This window comes from Megalobrama amblycephala, linkage group LG9 (assembly GCF_018812025.1).
Source record: "Megalobrama amblycephala isolate DHTTF-2021 linkage group LG9, ASM1881202v1, whole genome shotgun sequence".
NCBI lineage: Eukaryota > Metazoa > Chordata > Actinopteri > Cypriniformes > Xenocyprididae > Megalobrama > Megalobrama amblycephala.
In genome coordinates, this window is record NC_063052.1 from 32,933,836 (window position 1) to 32,955,738 (window position 21,903).

The 21,903-nt window shown below is 40.6% G+C and overlaps 1 protein-coding gene across 2 annotated transcripts; it reads left to right on the plus strand.

The window, feature by feature from the left end:
• The first annotated feature begins 2,214 nt into the window (after positions 1–2,214).
• On the plus strand, positions 2,215–21,650 carry LOC125275739. 2 transcript variants are annotated; one of them, XM_048202971.1, is made up of 9 exons: positions 2,215–2,334; positions 2,903–2,958; positions 7,095–7,305; positions 7,391–7,445; positions 7,565–7,686; positions 7,819–8,045; positions 20,396–20,555; positions 20,760–20,870; positions 21,000–21,650. In XM_048202971.1, the coding sequence occupies exons 3-8, from the start codon at positions 7,104–7,106 to the stop codon at positions 20,858–20,860; spliced, it is 867 nt and encodes a 288-aa protein (XP_048058928.1). In that variant the 5' UTR covers positions 2,215–2,334; positions 2,903–2,958; positions 7,095–7,103; the 3' UTR covers positions 20,861–20,870; positions 21,000–21,650. The 2 variants fall into 2 exon arrangements, with proteins under 2 accessions (XP_048058928.1, XP_048058930.1); XM_048202973.1 differs by lacking the exon at positions 2,903–2,958 and having other exon boundaries at positions 2,219–2,334.
• The last annotated feature ends 253 nt before the right edge of the window (positions 21,651–21,903 follow it).

Consider the following 21,903-nt stretch of genomic DNA (forward strand, 5'->3'; position numbering starts at 1 on the left):
AATTACTGAGAAAAATGAAGCCAGCACACTGCCATAAAGTATCGAGATGGCCTAAAGAAAGGCAAACAGTAGACCAAGGCTCGATAGAGCGGAGGCTAAGATAGAAAGTTAACACGCATAAAAGTGTGATGTAAGGACGGCCTTAAGCAAGGAGTTTGAGGTCAATGCAAAATGCAACGGCTCTCACAGGAGGAGAGGCAACCTTCAAAAACATGGAGAATAACTTTCCTTAGATCCTGCTTCATCTTTCTAGCTTCTTGCCTTCTCTGCAACCTGCTCCTCAGCTGCAATGCTAGATTTCTGGCCCTGTCTATGATCCTCTGACCAGGATGGGCCATGTCCCTCTAGCTGTCTGGGTTTACCAGACCAGTGAGGTATGCATGGTTTAAAAGCTGCTGAGCGCACCTTCGCCTCTTGAAACTTCACCACCACTGCCTCGACAGAGGTACAAAAAAGTTCAGAGGACGAGACTAGGGCATCAAGGAGAAAACCCTTCTCTTTCTCCCCAATATCCCTCAAATTCACCCACAGGTGTCTGTCCGTCACCACCATTGCCGCCATTGATCTACCGATCGCGGCAGCGGTCTGCTTAGTGGCACACTTACAGCTTTTGATTCTGAGGAGCAATGTGGTCCAAATAAAGAAGGCACTGTCCCATCTTTAACCACTGATTTTCACAGCCTCACACTTTGGAAGTGAAAATAAATCGAATATCCTTTCACAGTGAAGACCACAGCATCTTGTCGACATGTTATCCACAGGAACGAGCTACAACGTTTGGGGGTTCAAGTTTTCACAGGATCTCCACACAGAACGTAGGAGGGCATTATGCATAATGTGTTAACTTGTGACATGTGAACTAAAAACAACTTGTTTAAGCGTTTCAGAGTCAACTCTTTCTTTTGAGAGACAATAACTTTATGATGCACTTTCAGCTTTACAACTTTGTGGTCTGTTTACATTCACATACAGCTACATTATAAACTGCATGAAAGGGGCACTTTAAGGCTTCTATAAATGTAAATCAATTCACTAGCCTATTGACCTAATGATAAAAACTCTTAATCTGTCCTGAAGATATTGTTTCAGAATATCTTTTCTTTCTCATAACATTCTCAGTTACCTCAGAAATATAACAACGGTTCATTGAATGAAAACAGACAGGCCTTTACATGCAATAATGAAGATGTTTTGATTGTTTAATATGCATGCAAACGTTAAACAAGTTTGAGCATCTCCATTTTGCCTACAGGGCAAACAGACCCAAAAAGAGCAAAATTTGCTTTCACTTAATGGATTAGTGCACTTTCAAATAAAATTTCCTGATAATTTACTCATCCCCATGTCATCCAAGATGTCCATGTCCTTTTTTCTTCAGTCGAAAAGAAATTAAGGTTTTTGATGAAAACATTCCAGGATTATTCTCCTTATAGTGGACTTCAATTGGCCCCTAAACGGTTGAAGGTCAACAAACTTGCGCCGTGTTCGTTCCGTAAGTAGAATCTGGGGGAAGCACTTGCGATCATTTGTGTTTATAAAGCATATACATTTTAATTTTTGTTTTATAAAACCCTTATTCCTCATCTGGTATCGTTTAAAGCCCTTTGAAGCTGCATTGAAACTGTAATTTTTTACCTTCAACCGTTTGGGGCCAATTGAAGTCCACTATAAGGAGAATAATCCTGGAATGTTTTCATCAAAAATCTTAATTTCTTTTCGACTGAAGAAAGAAGGACATGGACATCTTGGATGACATGGGGGTGAGTAAATTATCAGGAAATTTTAGAAAGTGGACTAATCCTTTAATGTATTTTTTGCTTTAATTTCCCCCTAAACCTGTTCCCATTCTTTTCAGAAAACTAAACTTCAGGATTTAAAAAAATTAAAATGAAAGGAATAAAAATAAAAGAAATAAAGGAATAAAATGAAACAAGCAATAATATACATACATACATACATACATACATATTAAATACATAATAAATACATACACCTGATTTTACAATTATTCTGAGCAATATAATTTCAAATAAAATGTAAAAATTTGAAAATTTCTCTTTCCATTTACTTAACGTACCAAGTCCACACCTGTAACATGTGACTGTTGCATACAGAGAACATGACAACGGAGACGGGGAAGGAACAGTCAGGAGCAAAACAGTCCATGGGGGAGTGGAGGGAGGGAGGAGCCATGGTGGAGAAAACATTATGAACAAAACCTAATCTGGACAACACCCTAAGGTGAATCAGGTAACCTTATTCTGAAATCTTACTCTGCTTGACTTGACAGCTGAATCAACAGCAGTCTACCCACACATTATCCTGAGATAAAAGGTAACTTTTCCTTCAAATTGTAATTATTTTACAAAAAGTATTTTATGTAAAGTGTGGATCTACCATTTATATTTGGACAGTTAGATTGGAATAAGATTGTCAGTGACTAACAAATGAAAATCTAGCAATGTACCTCATTCAATACTATTGTATACTGCCAGAGAGCACTGTGAATGCAATCCATTTCTTTATATTACATTTAGAAATTGTTTAATGCTAGGTTTAGGAGTGAGATTAGCTTCTCAAAAATATCTTTTTAATGCTATAGACTACTGCAACAATACTGTATCATGTTCATTTAACTGTACCTGTTACATTTTATTTATTCATTTTATACTCAATAAAATCGAGGCATGGGGTAGGGTTAAGGGTCTAAAATAAATCAATAAAATGATTTAAAAACGATACTGATATATTTATGTTATGACAACAGTTTTGGAGCATTTGAAGATTGAATAATATTTCGTTTTATTGTACTGCGATGTGGGATTACGTTTTACCCTTCGGTTTATTGTTCCTAATTCTGAACGTCTGCTGCTGGAACCAACTCTCCTGTTGCCCTGCTCAGGACTTACACTTCTGTGGGGCTGCTGTTGGTGTGGATTCCTCCTGCATGGCATTGAGGTACACTGCTTGCCAACTGTTGAAATTGAAACGGAACTACTATTTGGCACATGATACCTATGCTAACTGTGGTGATGTTGGTATACTCCGGCGTAAGCGCAACTTACATCACTCCTCAAGGCGCAGTTTTATATGTTCATCATCTGATGCTGTTTCCTATCCTACATTTATTCGCAAACCCCAAAAGCTGGGGTATAACCTTGCTGGGATTAACTATAACAACTTGTCCGCGCTCACATAAAAAGAGCATTCACGGGTGTTTTCTGAGTCTCCACGCCTGTTGAAATCGGTGTTTTTTAAAGCTCGCTCAGTCAACAACAAAGCTGTGACTTTATCTGACATCATTTTGGAAGAAAAACTCGACCTTTTAAGTCTAGTCGAAACATTGCACAAACAGTCGTACGGTCTTCTTTTTAATGAACTTACTCCGGCTGGCTACGGGTTATTCTATCTCCCGCGATCCACTGGTAGAAGTGGTGGCATTATTGTATTGTACAATCAGCAATACAATCTAAGACCTGTAACTGTTCCTCTGTTTTCTTCGTTCGAATGTCTCGTTTTAACTGTTTCTGAGTGTCACTCAACTGCCATAGCTACAGTCTACCGGCCTCCTAAAGCAAACAAAGACTTTTTATCAGAGTTTGCGGATCTGCTGTCGTATATTTGCCTCAAATTTGAGAGAACTCTTTTTTGGGGGGATTTTAACATCCAGATGGACAAAAAAGATTCTGCTTTAACAAAGGACTTCTTGTCTTTGCTGGAGTGCTTTGGATTGAATCAGTCTGTTGACTGTACTTTTATTGACTCTTCATTAAGTAGTTCCCTTTCGTGGGAACTATCGACGCTACGTCGAATGACGTGATGGGAACCCTCTGTATTTTGTGTTCGTGAAGCACCTCTGTATCCAACCAATGAGAGAGACGTGACGTCAGAGGCGGGTGACGTCCCGGATCAGGAAGCTATAAAGCATACCCAGAACAAAGCACGCTAGATTCTGTTGTCTTCAGCAAGTGCTATCTGTATCTTGTCTGTCTTATTTACTGTTGTATTGTCTACACATACAATAAGACACACATATATATATATATAAAATGGTGGAAAAGCATCAATTCAAGAAGTGTACTCCTCCCTGCCCGCGTTTCATTGTGACGGGAGATACACATGAGATGTGCGTGAAATGCCTGGGGGTTGAGCATGCACAGGCGGCTCTCAAGGGAGCTGTCTGTGTACACTGCGAGCGGCTCACCCTCAGAGTGCTGCGATCGCGCCGGGCGCTCTTTGAGGAGGGCGCCGGGGCGAGTGTTCCCCGCAGGTCTGGTCCCGCTGTTGCTGAGGCACAGCGAAGGCTGCACTCGTGGGGTTCACAGATGGATCTAGCAGAGGGGGAAGAGACAGGCGCTGCCCTATCGCTTCCCTTACCTGCTAGACCCAGTGTCTCTCCTTTGGTGGCGGAAGCACGCGTAGCGGTTTCTTCCCCCCGAAGGGAGGCACCGATGCTCAACATATCTTCCTCCGAGGAGGTTGATGTGGAGAGCGTCGATGAGGAACCGCATCCTCATCCCCTGCATATGAGGAGCTGTTAGAGGTAGTGACCAGGGCAGTAGAAAAGTTAAATATTGACTGGCCCGCGGAGAAAGCTGAAAACAAACCTAAAAGCAAGCTTGATGAGAGGTTTCTTCCCGCACAGTCACTACCTCAGCATTCAGGGGACCGTCCTGTCAACCCTGCCACCCAGTGTGCGTCAGGACACAGCGGTCTCCACCGATTCTCCGAGGAGGGTCGGTCAGCACGTGATTCGTTTGTCTGCCGGTGCGCCGCGTCAGATAGACGAGCCAAGTGCTCAAAAAACACCAGAGACCAGTCTCGAGAGACTGGTTCCCTTAGTAGAATATTTGGAAGAATGGAAAAGTCTCCCGAACATTTCGAAGTGGGTGCTGCTCATGATAGAACAGGGTTACAGAATTCAGTTCGGTTCTCCACCGCCCAAGTTCAATGGGGTGCTTCCCACAGTGGTACCCCCAGAGCAGTCTCTGGTGATGGAACAGGAGGTTACGACGCTTTTGCAAAAAGGGGCTATAGAAAGGGTTCCCCCTCCCAGCAAAATGTTGGGCTTTTACAGCCGCTACTTCATTGTTCCAAAGAAGGATGGAGGGTTGCGTCCGATCATAGATTTACGTGTACTAAATTGATCTGTAAGGAAGTTGAAGTTCAAAATGCTTACACTCAGACAGATCATCCCTCAGATCAGGTCCGAGGACTGGTTTGTAGCGATAGATCTGAAAGACGCATACTTTCATGTATCCATCCATCCTTCTCACAGGAAGTTCCTCAGGTTTGCTTTCGGGGGCGAAGCTTACCAATACAGGGTTCTTCCTTTCGGCCTATCTCTCTCACCCCGCACGTTCACGAATTGTGTGGATGCAGTGCTGGCTCCGCTGAGACTCCAGGGCATCCGCGTGCTGAACTATATCGATGATTGGTTGATACTAGCTCAAACAGAACAATTGGCAGTTCAACATCGAGATGTTGTTCTGTTGCACATGAAAAGGCTTGGGTTGAGGCTCAATGCCAAAAAGAGTGTGCTGGTCCCGAGTCAGGTTGCAAACTATCTAGGAGTAATCTGGGATTCCACCACGATGCAGGCGCAGTTGTCCCCTGCTCGTGTGAGTTCCATTCTCGGGGCCGTGAATGGGGTGAAGTTAGGCCAGTCACTCACTGTAAAACAGTTTCAGAGACTGTTGGGTCTGATGGCAGTCGCGTCCAACGTTATTACTTTTGGCCTCCTGCACATGAGACTCTTACAGTGGTGGCTCAAGACCAAGGGGTTTTCTCCGAGGGGAAATCCTTTTCGCATGATCAAAGTCACGCGGCGATGCCTTCGTTGTCATGATCCTGGCCTTTTCTCCTCTTTCTCTGTCTCCCTCTTGTGGTCACACACTCTCACGCACACACTTCCACTTCTCCGCTCATTATCTCTTTCAGCTGGTTCCCCTTTTATTCCCTTCTCCTCACCTGTCCCTTTTTTCCTCTTGATTGTCTCTGCTTCTTATTCCCTCTTCCTTGCTCTGTCTTGTTGTCGGATTATTCAATGACCTCTCGTGAAGATACGTTTGTTCACCTGTCCTGTCCTGTCCTGTCTTATCCGAGAAGAGTGAAGTCATTATTTTGCTGTGAGTTATACTGCCATTGGACTGTGTATTATCCAGCTGTGCCTGTTTGCAGAGTACCTGTTCTGCACTCGCCCTTGGCTGTTCACCCTGACTGCTGTCTTCACTATTTCTGACTGGCTGAATGCATCTCGGGGTCCCTGCCTCTGTCCTCGTGGAAGTTTGCAGATTTCCTTTGATCCAGTCGTCTGGCTATTTCTGTTCTGGCTCCGTTTAATGCCAGTGATTTGTGTTCTTGTTACTCTGTGAGGACTATTTACTTTAATCATTAAAGACTGTTAACTGCATCCAGCCCTGGTCTTCCATCATTCTTACCTAACATTCGTGCTCTGGTCATGTGGAAAAAGCCTTGGTTCCTGTCCCAAGGACCCGTGTTGGGAACTCCTCGTCATCGCGTAATGCTAATGACAGATGCTCATTGATGATCAACAATGTTTCCACAACTTTTTCAGAAAAATCCCCAGATACAATCAGTTTTCCAATTGTTGAATCTAAAAATGGACCTTTTGATAGATGAAATGGATTCATGACTGGGTGAAAAAAGCTCACATGCATCAGTGAGGTTGACATTGTGTCAGCTGTGCATTCTCTTCAAGTGTCAGACACACAGAGACCAGACAGCATCCCAGTTTCCTTCCATAAAGACTACATTGAGTATCTAATTCCATATATAAAGAAACTCTATGACAGAATCCACAATGGTGTATTTAACTGCTCTGACAAACATTTTAATGAAACTGTGATAAGTCCACATGATGATAGTCAACACTTTTTATAACATTGACAATCTCATCATCGCAATTATTCTGGCAAAAAGGGTTGAGTACCCAAAAAATTAGCTACTGTCATGATCACTCCCAAAACCTTCTGCACTGAGATGAGGCTGTCTTGTATTAAGTAAAAAATACTATAAAATCAAGCATTTTTTTTTCAATCAGAGCTAAACATAATTCTTTCCCCCTTTACTAGACGCTGATCATGTATGCAGTTGTTACCTTGCAAGACTCAGATGAGGTGATGGTGGTAGCATCAAACTGGTTGAGCACAGACAAGAAACAAAGTTACTGGCCCCCATTTAGATCACCAGAGAAGTGCATAGAAGCTGTCCAGAACAGAGTTAAACCAGAAACAGGAGGGAAAACATGGGAGAAATTGAATATTAGCTTTCACAAAGAATATGGTAATGCTCACTATTTTAAAATAATTGTTTACATTTTTTTATTAAGTTTTCAAATAATTTAATAAAAATATTTATCTTAATGCAGTTTCTTTTGATAAGGCAAAAGAGGGGCAAAAAGAAATTACAGAACAGAAAGAACGGTAAAGTATCAGATACTTGCACTTTGTTTCCAAAAATAAAATTTGGTTAAAGGATTTTTAAAAGGTCAAAGAATTTATTTGTACCGTTTTGTTAAAATATTGTTTATTTTTAAATAAAGATCTTTTCAATTAGCCACTGGATTCCCTGGAATGCTAAAAAGACAAAGATTTGAAAGCACTCAAGAAATGTCAAAAAATCCACTTCTTACTACACCATCTACATCCAGAAAGTCAGCTGATGGTGAGTTTGCTTCTTTTGTCGTAATCAGTTTGAGAATTAATTTTTTTTTTCTCTCTCTCTCTCTCTCTCTCTCTCTCTCTCTCTCTCTCTCTCTCTTTTTGTAATTACAACACAACTCTTCTTACACAACAGACAATGATGATCTCCTCCAAATGTTGAGAGACATCAAGAGCACAGTTCAGGAAAACTCTGCCATGCTAAAGAAACTACTGAAAGACAATACGGCTTCTGAAGCCCCCAGCAGTACCAGCTTGCCCACTAAAGATATTAAAACAAGCCTAAATCTGCCTCTTGCAACCTTTGAAGATGTGGTCAAGACTGAAATGGAGCTCAGTAATGCAACGACACGCCAAAAATATGTGAGTCAACACAGCATTTCAAGAAAGGGATCATGTACACTTAATGTAATATACACTTTGACCTGTAATGAAGTTCCAAACGTAGGTTCGGGAGGAGCCTAAACATTCAGTCCTATCAATCATCATTACGTGCATACTATATAAGCCGCAAACACAGCGTCATTCCATTGACAAATGTTCCGGCAACCCTCCTCCTCCCAATCTCCTCCTCTAATTCTTTCTTTTCTGGGGGGGTTTGGTGGGGTGGGGGGGGGGGGGGGGTAAACTCAGAGCTCGAGCCAAACTTCGGGCTCGAGCCTCCTCCGCAGACAGCAAGCCAAGTTCGTTTTACTATTAACTGTCATGACTGAATGGGCAGGCAAACTCATGAAATGCCTGTAAATGGTTTATTTTGCAATAATAACGCACATTATCCTGCTTATTCCATGGGTACTTATTAAATAAATAAATAAATAAATAAAATGGACATTAAATACAGTGTTATAATTTTAATGCATAATTATTATGAATCTGCATTATTATTAATAACTTTCTATGGATTAGCATAACACAGATAACTATTTCAAGTTCTCAATCACCCAGCTCAGGTTCCTTGTTCAACTAGTTGGTGCAAAATGGTGCAAATGAGCAATATTCTACATATACAGTTACATTCCCATTCAGTCAGTCACGTTCGACATATGTCGGACAGACCGACGAATAGGAATCTCGCTAGAGAGGCCAATCCACTTCAAGTGTAACTAAGGCAACATCCACACAAAGCCAGAGATTTCCCTATCCAGGCTTTTTTTTTCCTTGTCTCAAGAAATATCCGCCTTAACACAAAACCACTGAAACAGACACAAAACCATGTAGTATACATGCCAGATCAGTATGTGGCACTGTAATTCTGATTACAGAAATCGAGATTAAGACTTGGAGCATGGGTATTACCCTTCAGTGCTGTATTCAAACCTTAGTAAAGCTTAGAAATAAAGCGTTTTGCAAAATATATGGATTGGCGATACACATGAAAACGCAAGGGCATCGTTTTCAGATTTATCCACTCTGGGACCCAGTTACAAAAAATAGCCTGTCTGATTCCCTGTCTGTGTTGCTGCGACCGTACCCATGCATGCTTCAGCACTTAAAAAGATCAAGTCCCTGTAAGAGCTTACACAATTAGAGCTTGCGTCTTTTTAAGGATGACATTCTACTTCTGTGTTTCTGGATACAGTAGTTACCTGGCAATGAGGGATGGTCACCATCGCTGTCTCACATGTCTGGGCGTCAAGCACACTGAGGCAGCGTTCGTGGATGAGTCATGCTCCCATTGTGGAGAGATGACCATCTCAGAGTTGCGGTCGAGACCAACCCCCTAGGAACCCTCACTCCTCCAGCACTCCGCAGCCAGTAAAGCGGCTGATGAAGCATGCTATCTCAAAGGTGTGCACCAGCCGTATCCTTCGGAGCTCCCCCCGTTGACCGGATGTTGATTGCTGCATCGGAGGGTGAGCCGTGTTGCCTTCAGCCCATGGTCGGACCCCTTGTTTCTTTGGGCAGGAGTGTCCCTAGAGCAGGTGCCCTGACATGCTGTGGTGTTCACAGATGCCTCTGCCACCAGCTGGGGTGCCACGTACAACACTGTGTGGACAACACTGCGACTTTTGTGTAAATCAATCATCAAGGTGGTCTACACTCCCATCGCATGTCATGACTCACCCATCATCCCCTCTTTTGGAGTCAGAAGCATCTGAGGTCACTTCGGCTGTGCTCAACTGTGTTGAGCTGCGCTCGTGGGAGAGTGGAGACTCCACTCCCAGGTGGTCCAGCTGATTTGAAGAGAGTTCGGAGAGGCTTCATGTAGACCTTACTCCCTGTCCGAAGGAACACATGGCACAGATACACTGGCACACAGCTGGCCCCTGGGCTTACGCAATAGTATGTTCCCCCCAGTGAGCCTACTTGCACAGACCTTGTGCAAAGTCAGGGAGGAAGAGGAGCAGGTCTTGTTAGTTGCACCCTATTGGCCCAACAGGACCTGGTTCCCGGAACTCATGCTCCTTGCGACCCTCAAGCCCCTCCCTGGTGCATTTCTCTGAGAAAAGACCTTCTTTCTCCGAGACGGGGCACTCTTTGGTACTCACGTCCAGACCTCTGGAAACTTCATGTCTGGTCTCTACTGGACAGGACGCGGAGGTTCTAGGTGACTTACCCCCTGAGGTACTTAACCCTCTGGAGTCTGAGGCTGATTTGGGGCCCTGGAGAAGTTTTGACATGCCCTGACATTTGTGCTTTTTTCAGTTGCTCATAAACATATTAATGACAAAAGTGTCATTACACTATATTCAGCACAAACTAGGCTACCATAATTTGTGAGAAACATGTATGTACATGTTTGTATTTTTGAAGGAATAACGTTTATGCGTGGTTATTGAAAAAACAAAAAACTTAAGTCACTGAAATAAGACCAAAAAAAAATAATATTATATATGTGTTCACAAGACTTCTGGGTATTGGAGATTGTAGACTACAGTTTTTGCTTCAAAATTATGTAAAAATTATCCTGCCTACTCGTTCATATAAAACAATAGAGAGATTTACATTTTGTAAGACACTTTTTGTCAAGAAACACAGTATGCATGGAGGTGTGAATCATCATGAATAATCCTGTAATTCACTCCTGAGAAGACAAAAGAATCGCATAATGAGTTGTAATGACTTGCATAATAATGAGGCCTTTCAGACAGGTAGGCTGTGAAAAAACCCTCTGTGATCATGTCTCAAGCTCATCATGGTGTATATCAAACATACAGAAAAAACAGCAATTCTGTGAAATACTATTACAATTTAAAATAATGGTATTCTATTATATACTTTAAAATATAATGTATTTCTGTGATGCAAAGTGTCTGTACAATTATGTTACCTCTATGGCATTTCATATAGGCTTTTAGCTTAAAAGCATGCACATTTGGAGAAATATTGATGGATTCTCATATGTTTATGTCAATTTTCTGAGGAGTAATATTTATTTAATATTTATTGTCATTACTATGAGCACTGGATACTGTGTTTTCAATTCATACTTGCAGCCGGAGGGCGCTCTGTACACCTTTAGTCCACAAATGCCTCCTAAAGAAGAATAGGCCATGTGACAATCCAGGAACAAACTGAACTAACAGAGGCTTCCAGAGATCGCTAACTATGGCTATGTAAACAATTTTGAAGACAATAAATACACGATTGAGACGATGTATACATGTATTGCCTCAGAATTTGCGTCTGAATAGCGCTGGCTCCATGGGCGTGGCTGCATTAGTGGATAATGAGCTGAATCACGGACTTCTGACATAGCTCTTTTTTCATACAGATTACATAAACAGAGAAAATTTGTTTTCGATTTGACTTACATGATTTAAAACCTGACATTTCAATGTTTTTTTTAGACATAAGTCTAATTTTTGTGTCATTAGTATTCACTAAGTTACAGTTCATTTTCTGAGAACTATCTGATTGGACTTCGTTCAGAGGGAGACGAGAGATCACGCATCATGTTAGTTTTCTTTATTTTGCAAAAAGCACAACATTTTGTTTTTACTCTGAGTGTACACAAATAAAAGAAGATATTCAACAGATTAAAATGGTGTATAACTCTTAATTGTATGTGCAACATTGACAGAGTATTTTGAGTCTCTTTCACACTGGTAAGAAAAAAACCGAGGTGGTATCGCCGGCGATACCTCAGACTCCAGAGTGTTAACACCATCACTTCGACAAGAGACTTTGAGACGTGCTTACACCTTGAAGTGGAACCTGATCGTCGAGTGGAGTTCTCACAGAGAAGACCCCCTTAGATGTTCGATTAGAGCCATGCTTTCCTTCTTGCAGCAAGGGTTGGAGTGAAGGCTGTCTCCCTCCTCCCTCAAAGTTCATGCTGCAGCAATATCTGTATAGTACGACCACATAGATGGCAAGTCTGTTGGGAAGCACGATCTGGTCGTAAGAGGGAGAGAAGGTTAAATCCTCCTCAACCTCCCTGCATACCCTCTTGAGACCTTGCTCTGGTGCTTCGAGCACTTCAGAATGATCCCTTTGAGCCCAAGCAGTGAACAGACTTAAAGATTCTGTCCATGAAGACTTTGCTGCTGGTTGCTTTGGCCTCTATCAAGAGGGTAAGGGACCTGCAGGCATTTTCGTGCCTAGATCATGCCTAGATTTTGGGCTGGTTGATGGCCACATAGTGCTGAAACCCTGGCCTGGCCATGTGCCCAAGGTTCCTACCACTCCCTTCAGGGACCAGGTAGTGAAACTGCAAGCAATGCCCCCAGAGGAGGTAGACCCAGCCCTGGCTTTGCTTTGTCCAGTCCGTGCTCTGCAACTGTACATAGACAGAACTCAAAGCCTCAGGACCTCAGACCAACGGGGTTACGGAGGCCAGCAGAAAGGAAAGGCTGTCTCCAAGCAGAGGATGGCCCACTGGATAGTGGACGCCATCGCCTTGGCTTATCAAGCACAAGGCGTACCCTGCCCGCTCAGGTTGCATGCTCACTCTACGAGAGGTGTTGCATTCTCCTGGGCACTGGCTTGTGGCGCCTTGCTAACAGATATTTGTAGAGCTGCGGGCTGGGTGACACCTAACACGTCCACTACATTCTATAGCCTTCATGTTGAGCTGGTCTATTCCTGTGTTATCACCTCAACCGGTCAGAGACATGGAGAGGCCCAGCCTAGTGTCGGCTTGCTGCACTATATGCGCTTATTGCTCCAGAGAGTCCCTACAAGGCAGACCCTGTTGAGTTTTCTACCACCCTCGGCAGCCAGACGCGCGTTTCACTAGGCCTATACTCCGTTGCATTGTAAGGCGTGATTTTCCTGCTAAACGGAAACTGAGATCATGCTTCCTGCAATAAAGCAATAAAACTTGCCTAGGGAAGAAGATATCAAAGGCAAAGGCACTGGCAACGCCTTGCCCCAAAAGGACAATACCTCCCCCACCACACACACACAAACAAACACACCTTCCCTTCCCCCTGACTGAAAGTTATTCAAAACATATAATGTAACTTGTGTATTTATTGTTTTTCCCTTTTCATGTTTGGTACCATTTTAAAGGTCTCAGTGCGAATTGGTAAATGGTCTCAATTTCACAGCAGTCACTGGTGTTATGAAGAAGATTGAAAACTAAGGAAAATTCTGTCCCCTTTTTGGGTGGTGTCTCTCTTCTCCTCTCCCCCAAAACAGGTGTTGGTGTAATAAACATTTACAACTCTTTGTTCTGGTCTGTATATAAGGTAAAAAGCAAAGCAGTCAGGGGGGATCATCTGTAGAAGAGGCCCCCCAGAGATGGGTGAATGTCTTCAGACATTCACCCATCCCTGTGTATATATGCATTTCTTTGAGTAATCGATATTATGCATTTATCATTTCTGAATTGGCTTCTAATTGTCTAATTGTAATGTAATTGGCATGATATATTTTTACTTGACAAATAAAAGGTTATATTTGGTTGATTCTGTATTATTCTTAATCCATTATTTCTAGTAGATCAAAGCGAAGGTATTACCTCAAATCTGTGTTCAGGATTGTTCATACGAAAGGTTTAATAGATGGAGCATGGGGCACGTCAATTAAGTCCATTTCGATTTCTGACAATCACTGCCTTAAATAAGTTGCAGTTTTCGTAAATATATCAAAACTATGCTTTTTGTTACGAGTAAGCAGAGCGCGACCGACTTAAAGGTAGATATTTACCCTGCATCCAATGTTTAAGGTCAGACTGACGAGTTTGTGTCCGGGAAGAGCAAGTTGGCCAAAGTGACTCTTCTAAAGCGATACCGGGACTGCAGTGAACGAAATAATTGAAGATATAAGGTAATCAGAATAATCGAATATCTAAATTAATACATAACAAATGATTAATTTCTAATTGGAGACACAACCCTTAGAATAAGAATCATTTGAAATTGGAGTCAGATTAAGCGAGTGAAATTAAGTGAACTTAATAGAGGCGCTGAAAAGGCATACACGCGTTAACCTTCCCCGTCCTGTGGGAAACCGTCATTGGACCCATTAGGCGGGCCTTACAAAGTGGTGACGTTCCCTCCGTGATCTCCCATATCCTGTTGGCGAGTGTCTTTTCAGTGGAAAATTGGGATTTGCAACAAGTAAGAGGCTTGATCATCTTCTCTTTCTTCAGCTGTGGTAAGTCCATTCTTATTTGCCTTTTAGAAGTATTGAAGGGAAAGATAATTGCATCCTACACATTCGTAGAATGGGTCGGCATACCCATAGATTTAAGACCGGAGACCGAAATCCGGTGGGGCTGGAGAATTAGACAACTACATGTTATCAGGGACATGATAGCAGCAGCGTAGATGAGAAATGATATCCCTTGCTTTAAACTTTAAAGATCTCCTCGTTTGCCTAAGCAACAAGGAGATTAATCCTTAAATTGGAATAACATCATCCAAATTTTATTCTGGTATTCAACAGAGGGCTGTAAATTGAAACCTAAATTCTGAGGTAAAGAGCTACATTTTATTTGTCCTTGCTGCAACGAACGTTGCAATACTGAAAATAAGCAAATGGTCACGTTGTGAAAAAATCTTGTGATTGGATAAGCCAAAAGATAACAAGGGAGAAAAATCTCACTGAAATCCTTTGTGTGTGGAATGTAAAGCTGGACAAAACAATGTTGTAAAACTAAAAAGTTTTCAAAAGAAAAGATTTGGGTATATTTCTGTCTCAGTCCTAGAGAACTGCTGCCATGCAGAAGTCCTGGAGAGACTGCAATTGGGAAAATATACTAAATGTTAAAACTGAATGTATATAATGATAAAATGATGAGAGACCTTTAACCAAGCCTGAGGATTTCACCTATTCAGAGGACATGCTCAGCTTGTCTTTGTTTCATAAAAGAAATTTAGCCAAAGAATAAGATTAATTACATCACTTTGAAATTGTTCAAGAGGTGCTAAGAAGGTTTACGACTGATACCATAAATAGTGTAAACAGCACTGGTTAAGGCTCAGTCTTATAAAACATATCTTTTACCTTGGTCTTATCAGACCTTAATAATTACTGCACTCTTGTATGTTGTTCAGTATCTCCAAAAGAGACTGAAAAAACAAACCGACCAAAAATTAATCTTTGTGCTCTCAATCAGACCTGTGTTTGTCCAACCTTTCTTTTCATATCCAAATAGATTCTCAGGAGAAAGTAATTGATAACATCTTAGACCCAAAAAATAAGAAAATTGTGTCCAATTCTATATTGTAGTCACAAAAATCTTAAAGTTGAGCAGATGATTTGACCCAACATTCACAGCATGAAAGTCTATAACTGTTTCCAGTTTAGCCTGTTGCTGTGAACACAATGCAATGCCATCACAATTGTAGCTGCAGGGCCAAATGCCTTTTAAAAGATCAGTGAGGTGATAACAAGTCGCTCTCTGGGACAAATTACTCAGCCAAGACCCTCTTGATACCAGCAAATACAATTATTTTTAATTTATACTTATTTTAATATAATATAATTTATATTATGATCACATCATGATATATTATATATTATGATGGCCAAGGGATGGCCTTTAATCTCATGATGATTCAAGCAATGGCTGTGGAAGAAGAAAGAATTTTGGAGAGGAGCAGAAGGAATTAGAATGTAGTAAGATGGAACCAGAATGGAGACAGAAGTTGGGAGCACTATTAGTGCTGAGAGAATTATGAGGAATCAATGGAAGGATTCAAATTTGTAATTGTGTTAGACACATTGTTCTCACAGAACACACATTCTAGTTGTTTGTGCTACATGTGCACCTAGACTAGTTGAATTTATTCTTTAAAACACATGACTGCCTTACTGTAAGTGATGCGTTGACACACTTAGGTTTGAGGTTAGATGCTATGCATTTTAGACCATGTGTCTTGTGTAAGTTGGAATAACTAGTACTGAAATAGTACAACATGTGTGTCTGTGTTAAATTTGTTTGTCTCCTAAATGGAACACTCAGCTATCTTCCATATAGCTGCAGTTAAACCATGCACAGGAGCATAGAATCGCCAAAAGGCTACAATGTGCTTCACAATTGCATTAAATAAATTAAGAAAAATGGAAGGAATAAATAAAATTAATGGGAAAGAACTTCTTTATCTTCTATCTGTGCAAGAATCTTTAATGAGAAAAATTACAATGACCAGTATTTATTAACTAAAACAATCAACCCGATTGTCATATCTTGAATAGGCTAAATCCATTCAAGATCAAAACATGAATCAAAAAATTCAATTCTATTGATCTGTAACCCAGTGACAAGAGGAAGTATAAGTTTTGATTTTCTTTTGCAACAAAACCACAAACAAAGTGGACAAGTGTTAGCAAACTCCTCTCTTGGAGCGCTAGATCATGTATGGGATCTGATCAGGGAAGTTATTTTACTGGAAATGTAATTAAAGTTGTGTGAAATGTTAATATCTAGCAGAAACTCTTCTGTCTTTACAGACCACAGAGGTCCAAATGGTCAAGTATTTGAATGACCCCATAAATACCGATTGCTAAACAAACAGCACAACACCACAAAAGGTGATCTGGTGTCCTAATCACAGATCTGATAAGTGTGAGATTCCCCCAGGAGAGCCGGGTGTGACAAAACTCACAACACAACAGACTGTGTAAGCACAGCTGTGATAGCAACTCAAGGTGTAAGATTCTCTGACAATGCTTAACACCAGCAGTCAGATCTGACCAATAACATTCAGTTTTATCTGGCCTTTTCTTTGCAGAAGCAAAATCATAATAATGATCTATGTCTCTGTAATCTAAAACAAATTTTCTTCTAATGGCATACAATCTTAACAGATTAAAGCCATTTGCAACAAGTGTCTGGATAAAACCATTCAAGAAAAATTAAGATGGCACCATCTACCTTAACATAATTTGTTTGAAGGTTCAAGATAAACTGTTTTCCCTGTGTGTTTGTTTCCTTTTCAGGATTGACAGCTGCCATTTTAAGGGCCATAATACACAACTTTACACGCAGGAGATGGGGGTGTAGAAACTTCATGGGGCCATCCACATCTCATGACACTAATAGAGACATGGCCTCCCAGTGTAGAACTGGAACTAAATTATGCAACACAATTATGGTAGATAGACACCACCCATCTTCTACACAAACATACAGAACACACACTACAAACTCACAACATCTCTACCTGGAATAGATCATATAAGACTATCTAGGCTAAAATTATTCACATAAGGCAAACCTAACATATCATTCACCTTCATACATATAGGACAAGGGAAATTATTGTCATAATTTCTTTTCTTTTTTAACTGTGTCAAATTTGAGGTATAATGGAAGCACTGTAATATGCAGGACATGTGCATGGCTTTAGTCACACATCAATTAATAGAATTTCTGATCATTCCAATTACAAATTACAAATCTAAATGAGACCTATTCAGTAATGTAACTGGTCTTTCTCAGTCCTTGGCATTGTTGCAAACTAGGAGGGCCCCCTAGTTTCCAACATATGACTAATGACAAATTGAACTAAACAGCTAGAAATGAAATGCAGACATTTCTGCAAATCAGTTACTCAATTCCTAGACCTCTATTCTTGAGTGTGACTTAGCCTGTACATCAAATGCACAGATGATGGTTGAAAAAACTAAACAAAAGATTTTAAATCTCTGTTTCTGTAAATTCCATTCTCTAATTGACTTGAATGAAACCTTAGTTTTGCATTAAGGATGCACAGTTAAAACAACTATTATAGACAGTTTTATAATTGTAATTATGAAATTGTGTATTTCCATGTTTAAGTATGTGATATATTTAATTATGCATACCACTGGTAAATATACCTGTTATTTAGACTCTTTGCTACTTACCTTTAACTCATCCAGACCAAGTCTAAATTCCACTATCATATATGATAGTGAAGAATCTGGTGATTAAATGAGACCTGCTCACTAAAGATAGGACGAAAGAGAGACCTTGTTTACCATTCGCACTTTTGATATGTTCATCATGTGTTATTTTGTGTTATTCTGTTTCTCCAACAACCCTTTTCCTCATCTTACAATAACACCAAATTCATCAGTGTTCAAGTATTGAATGGTCACTCAGAAGTTGTTCAGGTGTCCTGCACGCAATGGAGCATCATCAGTGGAATTAATCCTTCACCCATGGAGATTTGACCTGCCCGGCAAACCAAACCTTCTACTTAAAGGTAACCGAGGATTTCTCACAGGATCAATTAAACCTGGGGCGGATACAGGTGTTTCCGAAAAGTGCAATGAGACTTTCCTGACACGTTCTGCTCGTGCTGACCAGCACAACAGACTTGGTACAACCAGTCATTCTACAGTCAGAATACCACCACAGCCAAGTGCAGGTGGAAGCAAACCTGACCAAGAGGATCACAGACAGCTGCTACAGCATCCAATCAACACAGTACACAACTAAAGGGACTGTGTGTCACAGAGATGCATCCTGCAGTACTTTCATCTTAATGTTCAACCTGCCTTAATGTTGTTATTTCAGGTGACAGCCTATGGACACTCTGGAAGCAGGAAATGTTCAAAAGTGTTCAAAATTGGCCCCTCAGGGACTCATTGAATTTGCCCCAAGGGACCAGGGGCCATCTGTAAGGCGTGATTTTCCTGCTAAACGGAAACTGAGATCATGCTTCCTGCAATAAAGCAATAAAACTTGCCTAGGGAAGAAGATATCAAAGGCAAAGGCACTGGCAACGCCTTGCCCCAAAAGGACAATACCTCCCCCACCACACACACACAAACAAACACACCTTCCCTTCCCCCTGACTGAAAGTTATTCAAAACATATAATGTAACTTGTGTATTTATTGTTTTTCCCTTTTCATGTTTGGTACCATTTTAAAGGTCTCAGTGCGAATTGGTAAATGGTCTCAATTTCACAGCAGTCACTGGTGTTATGAAGAAGATTGAAAACTAAGGAAAATTCTGTCCCCTTTTTGGGTGGTGTCTCTCTTCTCCTCTCCCCCAAAACAGGTGTTGGTGTAATAAACATTTACAACTCTTTGTTCTGGTCTGTATATAAGGTAAAAAGCAAAGCAGTCAGGGGGGATCATCTGTAGAAGAGGCCCCCCAGAGATGGGTGAATGTCTTCAGACATTCACCCATCCCTGTGTATATATGCATTTCTTTGAGTAATCGATATTATGCATTTATCATTTCTGAATTGGCTTCTAATTGTCTAATTGTAATGTAATTGGCATGATATATTTTTACTTGACAAATAAAAGGTTATATTTGGTTGATTCTGTATTATTCTTAATCCATTATTTCTAGTAGATCAAAGCGAAGGTATTACCTCAAATCTGTGTTCAGGATTGTTCATACGAAAGGTTTAATAGATGGAGCATGGGGCACGTCAATTAAGTCCATTTCGATTTCTGACAATCACTGCCTTAAATAAGTTGCAGTTTTCGTAAATATATCAAAACTATGCTTTTTGTTACGAGTAAGCAGAGCGCGACCGACTTAAAGGTAGATATTTACCCTGCATCCAATGTTTAAGGTCAGACTGACGAGTTTGTGTCCGGGAAGAGCAAGTTGGCCAAAGTGACTCTTCTAAAGCGATACCGGGACTGCAGTGAACGAAATAATTGAAGATATAAGGTAATCAGAATAATCGAATATCTAAATTAATACATAACAAATGATTAATTTCTAATTGGAGACACAACCCTTAGAATAAGAATCATTTGAAATTGGAGTCAGATTAAGCGAGTGAAATTAAGTGAACTTAATAGAGGCGCTGAAAAGGCATACACGCGTTAACCTTCCCCGTCCTGTGGGAAACCGTCATTGGACCCATTAGGCGGGCCTTACAGCATCCTTAAGACACGGATTTAGGCTGAAGACAATATGTGTGACCCTGCGGAGATCCCATTTGTGTAAATTCCACTGGTGCTCTTAAACAAAGCCTGTGTCTTTCCCTTTGGGAGAACCCACCTTGTACCAAGTTGGAGTCACCAAAGTACTTTCACATGTAGTACGGCCCTATGGGGTTAGTCCATGTGTACTTCTCCACATAACTCCTTTGGGGAAGAATGTGGCTACCACAGCCTTCCCTTCCCAGGCAGTGGACAAGCTTTCCCAGTGTTATCCAATATTCTCACTGTACGGGTTATCGTGGAACGGCAGTGGAGGTCACTTTTTGTGTAAGCCCTGTCCCCTTTGTAACCGAGACGTCATTACACAAAATATTTGACCACTCATTGCCTTGTTTGACTAATAATATCAAATATTTCAAGACATGTGATATTAATAAACAACACTCAATAAAATATTTAAAAGCATTTTCTTTACAGGTAAAATATCTGTCAAGGCTTGGAGGTTTTGGGGCCAAGGATGTGATTAAAAATATTATGCAGCGCGTCATATCAGATGATCTGGCTATGGAGTTCAACTGGCAGGGGAGAGGAGAGAAAAAGGCCTTCTCTAAGCTTATTTTAACAGATGTAATCCGAGGTAAACTCACTGCTGCATGATCACTTTCCACATACTAAGAAAGTTTGTATTTACTTATGTTTTGTCTGTATTTGTAAATTAAATCAGTTGGTGAACTCTGTGATGTCTGCCAATTTGATCTTAAAAGTGTACAAGAGCAGTTGTGAGTATGAAGGACTACCATGCAACTTATTTCCAATTCATTCTTCGAGTTTCCTCTTTCAGATGCTGCATCAAAACACAGTGTGTTGAGGGTAGCCTGTGAAGCTGAAATAAAAAATTATTTGTGGTACACAGTTGATCGAATTGGTCGGAAGAGACCATGAGTTTGTGGAGGTGAGTGATGATATTATGAGCAAGTGACATTATTTAATGTTGTCATAAGTTCTATAGGTTGATCTTCTCCATGAAGAAACACACCTTTAGTTTAAAGATTATTGTATACTTCGTATACTTTCCCTACAGGTGTGACTTCAGAAGTGATTTCTCCCACACTGCTGGACGGTGCCACTGCAGGGACCTATTTATTCATAGGTCCTGTAAGCTTAACTGCTAAGATTAAACATTCATTTTGTATAGGACTATATGCTATGTACTAAACTAGCATGACATTATGTAAATATTGGTTCTTGTAAAAATGCTTACAATGTTTCTATTTTTTTTTTTTTTTTTTTTTAATCCTAAATCCTAATCCTATTTCCCTTTAGCTGGTGGAAATAATGAAATACTGGAGAACATGTATGACTGTGGTATCACTGCATGCACGGACAGGTTTTCTGGTGTGGTTTTAGCATGATTGTTCATCAATTACAAATAACTCAAATGTATGCAATTTGTTGTAAGTAGATTTTAATCCACATTATTTAATTCTTTTTCATTGTCCCGTCAATAGGTTTTGCCTTTTTTTTTTTTTTTTTGAAAAAAGACAGATGAAGTCTAACATATGACTATTGGGTGACATTACAGTCCTTGGGGGAATCTTCAATTGATGATGTACAAACAGACAGAGAATTAATGGGATAGTTCACCCAAAAATGAAAATTCTGTAATTATTTACTCACCCCAGGTTGTTCCAAACCTACATAAATTTCTTTGTCCTGCTGAATGCAAAGGAAGATATTTTGAAGAAAGTTTGTAACCAGGTTGCTTTGGGCCACCATTGACTTCCATAGTAAATAAAAAAATACTATGGAAGTCAATGGTGGCCCAAAGCAACCGGGTTACAAACTTTTTTTCAAAAGATCTTCCTTTGTTTTCAACAGAAAACAAAATAAATTTATACAGCTTTGGAACAACCTGGGGTTGAGTAAATGATGACAGAATGTTCCTTTTTGGGAAAACTAACCCTTTAACTTTCCTTAGAATCAGC